At 39.7% G+C, this 12101-nt stretch overlaps 1 protein-coding gene across 1 annotated transcript in view; it reads right to left on the reverse strand.

The window, feature by feature from the left end:
* The window catches only part of camsap3 (calmodulin regulated spectrin-associated protein family, member 3), a 28289-nt gene that overhangs the window by 5948 nt on the left and 10240 nt on the right, over positions 1 to 12101 (reverse strand). The window contains 10 exon segments of the mRNA XM_022219690.2: positions 1 to 1322; positions 1413 to 1449; positions 1737 to 1792; positions 1891 to 1933; positions 2031 to 2115; positions 2222 to 2361; positions 2457 to 2595; positions 3382 to 3414; positions 4553 to 4639; positions 4864 to 5004. Of these exon segments, the coding sequence (XP_022075382.2) occupies positions 1 to 1322; positions 1413 to 1449; positions 1737 to 1792; positions 1891 to 1933; positions 2031 to 2115; positions 2222 to 2361; positions 2457 to 2595; positions 3382 to 3414; positions 4553 to 4639; positions 4864 to 5004 (2083 nt within the window).

Here is a 12101-nt window from a genome sequence, read left to right on the forward strand (position 1 = left end):
TTTTCTTGATTAGCTGGTTCTGCTGCTCAGTCAGCCGCTGCATGTCACTTTGCAGGGAGCTAAGAGCTGCAGTCAGCTTGGACACAGCATTGTTATAATCCCCGAGAGGAGCTACCATTTTCTCACCAGGTGTCCCTGAGGGCTTCTCTCCTGGTGTGCCTGCTTTTTCTTTGGACAGACCGACTCCTTTGTTGAGTCCAAGTTCTCTCTTAGCATTACCCTCATCTTCCATTGAGGGTTGCTGTTCATCTTGTTCCTGCTGCTCTTCTTCCTCCATTCGAGCCAGTCTTTCTTCCAGCGTCAAGCGAGACAGATCTTCTTCTGTGGATGAGGTGCTGACCCCTCCTTTCCCGTCACCTTCATCATCACGCTGCTCCTTCTTTAACTGTAGAAAGGCACTCTTCCCTAGCCTTTGTCGATGCTTTGCAAAAATGGCTTCAATGCGTTTCTTCTGAGCTTCAATAGCTTTGCGCTTTTCTTCAAGCCGAGCCCCCAGCTCAGACATATCATTATTGAGCTGTGGGCTCTTGCTGGGGCTTTCTTCAGACTTCTGTGTCCATGTAGTCATCTGCACAGAAGGTGGGTCGCTGGCTTTTGGAGAATCAGTAATATGTTTTTTTTTGCGTTCTGCAAAGCTGGTCATCTTCACACCACTATCCGTTCCCTCTTTACTATGGCCTCTAGCAGGCTGTGCACCAGCGGCAGGCGTGGCTGGGGTGGAGTGGGCCTTAGGCAGGTCTTCTGAGGCATCTGAATCCACGCTGCCGTCTCTTAAGACTGAGTCATCATCTCGTGAACATTCAGAGGTGTTTCTGGTACGAGCGGGCTCTCTGGACTCTGCCATAGGCCGGTACATCATTCCTGAGCGTGATGGAGCAGAGCAGCTAATCGGGGCCAAGTTGCTGTTATATCTAGAACTAGCAGGGTCATCAGGAGAGTGGAGGTAGAAGCCATCAGGAGCCCCATCTGGGTGTAAACGAGGCTCCATCTTGCTTTCGTTGTGAATAATTTGGAGAGCCTCTTCAATGGTAGGCAGTTCTCCTGTTTCACTTGTCCCAAGGCCGTTCTCCTCTACCAGCCTTGAAACACTCGGAGTCTGGGTGGACCACGATGCCCTCTGTGGACCGTTGGGTCCAGGGGCTTTGCTTAGCAAATGGCTGAGGTCTTCAGGTGGGGTGTAGGGCACTCGAGTCATGTTTTGGCCTACTGGGTTGAGTTGATCTGAGCTCACAGAGCGAGTTATCACAGGGTTGCCCATCACAATGTCCACATCGCTGTCCAAGCCAAAAGGAATGCTAAAGGATACTGCCGACAAGGGCCGGCTAAGAAAGGAAAAAAATGAGCGTGTATGAGTACAATAAAAAAAGCTTTAAAGACAGTGTTTAAATGTGAGTGCATATATGGGGTTTTACCTGAGAGGTTTCTTGCTCCATGTCTTTCCAACTCCTTCTATATGAGACATTGAGGTAGACTGAGTCAAAGATCCTGAGTACAATGGGACACACACAGACATGTAAAAGCATGCAAACCACACAGGGATGCACAAATCAACCAAACAATACATCAATGGAAGGAAAAAGTGTACAAAAAGTTCAAAATACTCATAAAAATAAGAAAACGGAATAGTACAAAACACAACTAAAAGACACACAAGGATTGAGGGAAATAGGTGAACCAGATTGTAAAATGATTCTGTAGATTCATGTTATGACAGCACGTCACAGTCCTAACCTTACCTGATGCAGGGGAGGAAATTGGGAGGAAAGGTTTCTTGAAGATAGAGGGAGAGGTACTGTAAGGTGAGAAAATAAAATTACAATTGAAGTGTTAAGTTCAAACAATATGTCAGACAACCGCAAGAACAAAATCATATTCCAAAATCTTCTTTACCTGCTCCCACTCAAGCCACTTGGTGTTACAGGTACAGATCCATCTGGCAAAGAAGAAATCCCCAATCAGACTACGTAACAGGAATTAAATATTGTGATCTTCATAGAAATGTTTAAGGACCACAGTTTGGTGATGCCTACCTAGCGTGTCTATTGGCTGAACAAATTCCGGCCTTCGTACTTCAAACCAGCTAAGCAGTTCTGACAAGAAGCTCAGCAAATTGAGCTAAAAAAATCAAACGGAATAAATGAGACATGGAAAAAACAATGCAGTACATTATATTTTGTTAATGTGCAAAGAAAATGATTAACCATCCGTGATGTGAAAGTACCTGAAGCTCCTGTGGTGTGTAAAGCATGTCCTCCAGTGCCAAGTGACAGCAGCTCTTCAGACAGCTGTCACAGAATTCACGGATGAACTGTAGGTTATACAGACTGTCTGGCACAGACATGGAATCCTTCATACAAACATCTTAAAGAGAGGGGAAAAAAGTATTAAACTGCCATAATCAACACACATATTAAGATGCTATTCATACAACAAATGGTGACAATGTTTGTTGGTACCTTCAAGTCTCAGCAGTCCAGGGCAATAGTAATGTATGACGGCAGCAATGGCGCAACCACTGGAAAGGTCTTTTACTTCATTTACTACTGGAAAGATGGGCTTTATTTTGGATTGGATTTTATCCTTCCTGTAGCGGAGCTATTTAAAAAAAGCAAACAACAACAACAACAAAAAAAAACAGTAAAACAATCAAATACTGCAGGGTGACTCTAATAGTATTGTCATACATTTCACATATCAGTAAATATTCTCACTGTAATCATCAAAGTCAAGCTGTCTAAGTATACATACGCAGTGAGACACAGGAGAAAATGTTGAAACTCAAATCTAGTATGAATGTAACAAGCAAGACAAATAAAGGTCATGCCTCGGCCATGTGAAAAGAAGAATGCATAGGTGAACCAACTGTAGATGCAAAGAATGTGAGTGAATTAGAACAGAAAGAAGGAAGGTTTTGTCAAGAGAAAATGGGTCAAGCGATGGTCTCAGGAGGCAAACAGAAAAAAGAACCAGGTACAGCTGCAGTACACAAACAGCCTACTGTCAGCCCGGCCCAGCTGACTAGAAGCCGGTCTCTGTTAACCCCCGTAGCCATTCATGAACACACACACAACTCTGTCACACACAAGAGAAACCAGTTGTACATGGCAGTTTCAAAGGCCCGCTTGAATACAGGCAGTGATTCATGCACCACTCATGTGTTCACAAACAATGCATTTCGAGCCCGTGTCCTGCCCCACTGTATCGCAATTATGCTGTTAGGGGTAATTTAACGCAGATTAGGATATGATGCATGATGCATTCTCACACCAGCTTATGGGGATAAAACACACCTGAACATCAGGTATTTGCTGATAAATTTGATGAAGACACTGGAGGAATGGAGGGACAGGGGGAGGAAGCAGAGGAAAGGAAAGAACTTACAGGAACAAGTTTCCAGTACCAGCGAGTAGGACACTGTCAGAGGAGAGGAGGGACAGAAAATATAGAAAGAGAGGGAAATGGAGAACAGGAGCACAAGGAGAGGTATTAAGCCTACAGTGGAAGATCGAGACAAACAGGAGAAAGGGTTGTGATGGCAGTCCTTTCTTGAAATGGAATGACAACCTTGTCACAGCAATGACGCTGCTTTTGTATTCAATGTCAAACACTACTCGTTAACCTTGTGCAGTAAAAGTCAGAAAAGGACTGGAATTGCAGAAAATGCAATTATATTAGCTAAATGAGGACCCTTTCTTCCCTCCACAGCACAGTTCCGCAGGGGTCCAACAAGGCAGCAATTATTTTTGAGTCCATTTTGGATCAGACTCAATCCAGCTATATAACAATTGGACTGAATCATAATTAAAAGCAGGCCAGGAGCCACTGATGGTGAGCAAAGACCAAGGCTAGGTTATGTTCACTTATGTCTCTGTCTTCTCAGACCAACTGCATAGCTGAGGATAACACTCACACTTTTCCTAAAGCTTCCATACTTTGTGCAGAGCTGGCACGGGGGAGATACCATCATTTATTTTGATTATTCAAACATCCAGAAAAGATGTAGGATGTAATGATAATTAGCCTTAAGCATTTTTATAAACATTAACTTATCTTCAAAGATACTGTTTAAAGCTTTTTTTTCTGACCCTGGTAAGAAATATGAATATTTAGGCTGTTGTATATTCTTTATTTTGGAATTCAGATGCTTCATGGAAATGGACTTTCATTTCCAGAGACCTCAGACACTCTTCCTTGATTTCAACAGCAGTGGCTTTTAAAGGGGATCAGAGCTCATCATTACTGAAGCTCACCCTGACTCCACCTGATGATTCAGTGTTCTTCCTACCATTACTCCCCACAGAGCATCTCTAAAATGTTGCACAATGCTGTACCTGACTCCAACTGGTTTGCAACAACAACTGTGGTTACCAAAATTGCTGGTCATGCCCATTTTTGTTTGTGCCTGGGGATTCTGCTTGTATTTGCATCTGTGCTCTGTTTCAGGAAAATGGAGCCCAGAGTGCATAATCCCACACGGATTATGATGTGTCTTTGGATATAATACTGTGTAGCAAGCAATAAAAATACTTTGAATTTACACTGCTGTACTCACAGTGGGTTGAACAGGTTGGGGCTCTGTGATGGCCTGAGACGGGTCGCTCTCGGCTCCTTCAGTTTGTTCTCTCAGCTTCTGGTTTAACTGAGTAAATGGTATGATGACAAAGCAGTTTTCAGACAGCAAAACATACACAAATGTAATAAGACATGGTCAATTAAAAGAACTACAGTATCTTCATTTCTGAAGCTAAATAGACACTAAGTGGCCTACAACAGAGGATTTCAGACAAATCTGAACAATGAGTCATTTCTGACACAAGATGTGTGCTTCAAACAGGCATCGTTTCTTTCCAGCCTGACGCTTACCCCCTTAACCCAATGAAGCAGAGCATCCTCCCACTTAGAAGCTCCACCCAGTAGCTCAGCAGAGCCACATGTCTTCACCGCAGTCACCGTCTCCATGGCTCCCACAACCATCAAGGCATCCATCACTGCCAGGTGAGCACTCTGCATCAGTCACATGGGAGGAAAAAAAAAGAGCAGCTGAGGGCCATCGATCTCGGAAAGCATTAATCAATTATAGCTTACACAATAATATTGGACACCAACATTTGTACTGCTCTAGCAGGGCACTGCTTACTGCAGAACAGACATCTCCTCTATGTGCTGCATCATTACCATTTGTTTACCCTCAGCATCCAGTAGAGGTCACCAGAAGCCAGCTGTGAGTCAGCAGAAACTGACCAGTTCTCAGCAGACAGGCACGTCAGTAGATGTGGGTGAACTTTGGACTCATGTTTGTACACTCATTAACTCATTAAATAGGCAACGAACCTGTAATATGATAACATGTGTGTCCAAGGACTGTCATTCCTCAGCTGCTTTCCCTTTATTTGCCTTCCATTCAGCTGCTTCCTTTCCTTTTTCCGCAGTGAATATTTCTGTGACTCATGTGAAAGAGACTGCAGGATAAAATGAGGTGCTGTAACTAGATCACCAGGACAACAACAAAGGACACCATTCTCTATAAGAAACAGGTGTTTGTGGCTCAGTGTTTTTGTTCGACAACACGATTGACAGCAAAATTTACATCAGATGCAGTTTTTTTTCCCCCACAGAAGCAGAAATATTTCTACTTACACATAATTAACATTCCCAAGCACTTATATCCAACATACATTTCCTCATACCTAGAAGACCATTACAGAGCCCTTTCTAAAAGCCAGAGCCCATTAAAATGCACCGCCAACATTATCAGCTCAGTCAAAGTGAGCGCCTTAACTCTATAAACCTGTTAGGTCATTAGATGTTGTGCTTTGATTGTGCCACAAGGCTACAACCAACAGTACTGTGGCTCATTCACAGGTCAGACATTCAGATATTTGACTAATTTGATGTGGATTTAATTCATGACAAAAATACCAAATTAATTCTTGGGTTTTCTATCTTCTTTCCCAGTTTTCCATTGTTTACATTAAGATGATCAGAGCTGGAAAATAAAGTTCTCTCCAGTGTCAAAAACCTTTTACAGAACCGTTGCTCATTAACAACATCAGTACAGGAAGATCAGGAAATAAGTTATAGAAAAGACTAAAGATGAAAATGATTTGTTCAAGAGATTATTCTGTAAACAACTCTTCCTTCTTAGCAAGTTCATTTAATTTACAATCTTTGTCTCATTTATCTGCGTCTCTTTTACATTTCTTTTAGTTGCGGTTCAGCATCAGTAATGGGGCCTCATTCTCTTCACTATTGGCTAACTGCAACAAGCTCCTTGTTAAAATAATGAATTCTGAGAGGACAGGCAGGTCACAAACAACACATTCCTGTCATGGGGCCACTCCTTCAGTCTCCAATTTTGAGTTTAATCTGTGTAAATCAGTGCCTGTTCCCATTTTTCTACTTACAAATTCCACCTTAGAGGCCAGACATTCTCATTCCAGCTTCTTATGTAGTGCCTGATGGGTCCTGGTGGCGGTCCAGCGGCGTGCATGAGCCCTGTCTACATGTCTGCCTACTCAACCCTGATGTAAAGTGCTGACCTGGGCAGGCCCACTGCTGGGGCGAGCATGCCAGGCTATGCCAGCAAAGGCTTGTCAGATAGTATTGGGACAAGCTCTCTCGATGCGCTACAGCCAGTCACTTGGAGCAGTGTGGCCCTGACTGGCCTGCCCTCCAAACACTGTTGCCAGCACTCTCATTGCTGCTCATGTGTCTGTGAGACAAGACTTGTCTTTTCAGAGCAATTGTATGTAGCACAGATGGGGACAAATGGCATAAGACAAGGAATACGGCTGAGGCACTGAAAGAACTAAACATTTTTAGGACTATCACATTCACTGTTTCAGAGCACTATTACTTAGCACTGATAATTGAAACATAGTAGACCTTTACATTAATATATTAACTTTTATATTGTGATTATATGAGAATATGCTAATATTGTTTTACAAAATTCCACAATAATCCTTAGCAACATTAAGTTTTTGGTTTTTTTTTTTAAATTTGTGATGAATTCTTTCTGATGTAAACAGAAAAAAAAAGATCAATTACTTCTACAATATTTTGCCACATTGTAATACAAACTCCCAGGATACAGGTAACAAATTTAATGCAATCCAGTGTGCAGATTACAGCTCTGCCACAAAGTCTACTTTTCAGGCTTATAATGACCAGTTTTTATTACAAATTGTGAATCCACCTTCAGACCATTATAAGTAAGGGTGTTGTGAGGGTTTTTAACATAATAAAGTGTGTTTTTAATACTCTTACATCTTCATATTTGTAAATGGGGTGAACAGAAAACAAAAAACAACTCAAAATGAAGCAGTTCAATTTAATGAAATCAAGAAATATTATAGATATTTGGAGATTAAAGAATCCAGATAAAAAAGAGTTTTCATTCTATTCTCCGGTACATAATTCATATACAAGAATTGATTATTTTTTATTAGAGGCAGGAGACCTTTCCACTGTTCAGAAATCTGAATACCACCCTCGCGTTATATCTGATCATAGTCCTATTAGTTTGCAATTAAAAACAAATTTATCTAAAATAAAATACCAATGGAGATTTAATACACAATTATTGTTATCTTTAGATTTTAAAAACTATATGAATCAAACTATAGAAGTTTTTTTGATTTGAATGACAATGGAGCGGTCTCCGACTCTACTCTTTGGGAGGCCTTTAAGGCTACTATGAGAGGATATATTATATCATATGAAAGCTCAAAAAGAAGGGAACAAACAAAAAAGAAGATAGATCTAGAAAGAGAGATTAAAAGGATGGAAGGGATCCATGTAAATTCACTTGCGCAGTCTGACTACAATAAAATTCTAAGATTAAAAAATGAGTATAACATTATTATTCAGGAGGAGATATATAATTTTCTTCTAAAAAATAAACAAAAACATTTTGAAATAAGTGATAAACCGTTAAAACTTCTTTCAAGACAACTTAAAGGAGAACAATCTACAGCAGCAATTCATAAAATTCGATCAAAGACAGGAGAGATTTACACAGATCCTGAAGATATTAATAATGTTTTTAAGGATTTTTATGCAGAATTATATAAGTCAAAATCAGATTCTTCACTTTTCCACTTGAATGATTTTTTTGCCAAATTATCTTTACCTCAATTGAAAAAAGAACAGCAACACTTACTAGATAATGTTATCTCTACGGAAGAATTGACAAAAGCATTACTCTCATTTCCACCAAATAAGAGTCCGGGCCCGGATGGATTCGGAGCAGAGTTTTATCAAGCTTTTTCGGAAAAATTGACCCCTTTTTTACTTAGAATGCTTAATCATTCTTTTCATAAAAATAGGCTCCCTGAATCACTATATGAAGCCAACATATGTGTTATACCCAAAAAGGGAAAAGACCCTTTAGATCCAGCTAGTTACAGGCCTGTCTCACTTTTGAATTTGGACCATAAAATTCTTACAAAAATTCTTTCAATACGACTAAACAAGTTTATAACAGATATTATTCATCCGGATCAGACCGGATTTATACCAGGCAGGCCTGCTTTCGGTAATGTGCGAAGACTACTGAATCTGTTGTATTCAGATTGCAACGGAAATAATAAGGCAGCCATCTTGACTTTAGACGCCCATAAAGCCTTTGATTCAATTGAGTGGGAATATTTATTCATTGCTCTTAAACACTTTGGTTTTGGAGAAACCTTCATAAAATGGGTCAAAATGATTTATTTAATGCCAAAATCAAGTATCATATGTAATAATATATTATCAAAGAGCTTCCAATTATATCGTGGCGTAAGACAAGGCGACTGCCTTTCTCCTTTACTTTTTAATATAGCCTTAGAGCCATTAGCTATTGGCTTAAGAATGCATCCTGATATAGAGGGTTTTACAGTTGGTCAATCAGAGAGTTTGGTGTCACTCTACGCAGATGATCTTCTTTTGACTTTTGCTAAACCAGAAACTGGAATCCCAAACCTGCTAAAATATGTGGATGCTTTTGGTAAAATATCCGGTTACAACATAAATTGGTTAAAGAGCGAACTTATGTTCATTGGCGCTAATAGGACCATAGATAGCTGCCCAATTAAAGTGGTGGAAGATCATATAACATATCTTGGGATAAAAATATCTAAAAATTATGAATCCTTGTTAAAACTCAATTTTGAGGAAGGACTTGAAAAACTGAAACGATCTATTGACTACTGGAAGACCTTGCCTCTCTCCATGGTGGGCAGAGTGAATGCCATAAAAATGGTATCTCTGCCCAAGTTTATATACCTCTTTCAAAATTTGCCAATTATTATACCTGCGGATTACTTTAGAAAAGTTGAATCAATGATTTTGGACTTTGTATGGGGATATAAAAAACATAGAATATCTAAAAAACACATATTAAGATCCACAAAGGAGGGCGGTCTCGGTCTTCCGGTACTCAAAAACTACTACTGGGCAGCTAACATACAAGCATTGACCTATTGGAAAATTGGTGCTCCTAACGATGAATCACTTCCTTCTGCTCCATTATGGGTGAAAATTGAACTCCAGTCACTTATTAGACCTTACACCTCTTTGTCAGCTTTACTTTTTACTAGAACAATTTCCTCCGTAAAGTCAATAAGTCATAGTGTCATTGTTAGGAATTCAATCAAAATGTTAAGTCAAATTAGAAAAAATTTTGATGTTCCTGGTGTCTCTTTATATACACCTATATGCTATAATCATGCTTTTACGCCTGCTATTATGGATAAAACATTCTTTGATTGGTACTCTAAAGGTATCAAAAGTATAAAAGACGTTTGTCAGGAAGGCAGACTTTTTACATTCGAAGAATTAAAAACAAAGTACAGACTTCCTCAATCGGGTTCATACAGATATTTACAGTTAAGACACTTCATTAAAAGTAATCTAAATAATCATGAAAAGCACCCTGTTTTGGTAATACTTAATCAGGGCCTGTCTAGTAAAAATATTATTGGTAAATTTCTAAAATGCTGTAGTTCGACACTGGAATCAACAAATGACGTTAAAATGGCTTGGGAAGGGGAATTAAAAACTACAATATCCGAACAACAATGGAAACATTCCCTTTCCCAAATCCATAACTGTTCAATTAACAGTAGACACAGACTAACGCAGTTTAAAGTGATTCATCGTTTTTATTACTGTAAAGCATCACTGCATAGGTTCTATCCTGAGGTGTCTCCATTCTGTGACAAATGTAAAACAACTGAAGACTCACTGCTACATTCTTTTTGGGAATGTCCAATTATTCAACCGTTCTGGTCTAGTATTTTTTTTTCTTTTCCGGAGTATACCAAAGGAACTGTGCTCCGGATAGAGATATGGCGTTGTTTGGATATTCAAAGGAAACACAAAACCTACCACAACATATAAGGGTTGCTATAGTTCTTGGGACAGTTTTGGCCAAAAGACTACTTCTTAAAGAGTGGAAATCATCTTGTGCACCGGGTTTTAGAACGTGGCTGTCTGAATTAGTCGATGTTATATCATTGGAAAAAGTACGTTATATAAAAACTGGAAATTTGAAGAAGTGGGAAGAAATATGGTCTCCGTTATTGAAATATTTCAATGAGTAAATGTGAATGTTAGACAGCTAGATTCAGTGTACTGTTGTGGGTATATAGATAAAAATGTATTGGGGTTTGACACAAAGTTTCTTCGTTGTTTGACAGGCTCCTTACCCTTGCCTGTTAAAAAAGAAGTTGACAGTTATCATGACAAATTTAAGAGAGAAAGAATTAGATCATGATAAATAAAAATAGCCATGTGTACACAATCGCAATCTTTAGGGTACACATACAAAACTTCTTTTGAAATCTTGATTGTGTCAAACCTCAATGAAGAAAGGAAAAAATAGTGTCCAAATTGTGCTATATGTGTAAGGTATATTTCGCTCCTCTGGTGTGTGCGGTCGGGTTTGAAAGTAGTATGAATGTGCAGATGTAAGTGGGGCCCATTCTGTTTTATTTTTGTTCTAAAATTAATAAAAACATTAAAAAAAAAAAAAAAAAAAAAAATGAAGCAGTTCAATTCAACACTCAGGCAAACTGCCTAAAGTCAAAGTTTATGGTTGTTGCACTGGATTATATTAGAATATTTGGTTGTACCAAATAAAGTAGTGTATATTAATATTGAAAATACCATTTAATATTGACTGCATCCATTTTGTTATGTCTCATTTGACAACACAGATGCCACTCAATTCTTCCAGTAGCTACAACACTCCACATGAAAACAAAGTGATTTAAGGTAGGAACACATTTTTGCATTTAGCCGCCAAGTGTAATTATAGGTTAGAACTATTGCCACAGTATGAAAAGAGACAAGAAGACTGAGAGGAAAAGAAGGACTGAATGACAGACCAAGTGACACTGGCCACCTCTGTTGTCATGCTGTACAGCAATTATTCAGTGGAGGGAGTTGAGGGCAATTCATGACAAAAAGTGCAGAATGGAAGGGGAAGAAGGAGGGGGTGTTTCTAGTGGATTTCCCGTCACAGGCCCAGGAGAGCTCGCTAAGCTAAATCACAAGTCTCCCTAATGAGAGGAGAGAGAGGAGCAACTCGAACACACAGCTCAGAGCCTGCCAGATCACCATAACAACCAACCAGCTGACCCACAATGCATCAGAGTACAAGCCTGACTGCAGCACTGCTCTGTGCTCCTGGCTTAGCCCCGGCTCTCTGCTTGGAAACGTTCAGCACCCCTCAAACCGATGTGACAGAGAGAAAAATTAATGCCACATCAATTAACCCCAACAACATTACATTTTTATGGCCTCATTTGACAAATCTGCTTGCATAATTGTGTCAACAACTCAGAAAAACAAAGAACGCGAAGGCATCTTGTTGATCATTAAGTGAGATTATTATGAGAGCAAAATCTGATTATGTCTGAAATATGACTTAACCCCCATCCCCCTACACTGCCTGGTGCCTGTTGATTGGGGGACAAACAGGGGGGGGTCAGGCAGGCCTGGGGCCCAGCAGGGGATTTTGAAAAGGAGGTTATATGAACACTGATATGTATTGGAACTGTGCGCTTCAGAAAGGAAAATCAGTGTATGATAGCTGTACACCAAATTCATCT

This window comes from Acanthochromis polyacanthus, chromosome 21 (assembly GCF_021347895.1).
Source record: "Acanthochromis polyacanthus isolate Apoly-LR-REF ecotype Palm Island chromosome 21, KAUST_Apoly_ChrSc, whole genome shotgun sequence".
NCBI classification, from domain to species: domain Eukaryota; kingdom Metazoa; phylum Chordata; class Actinopteri; family Pomacentridae; genus Acanthochromis; species Acanthochromis polyacanthus.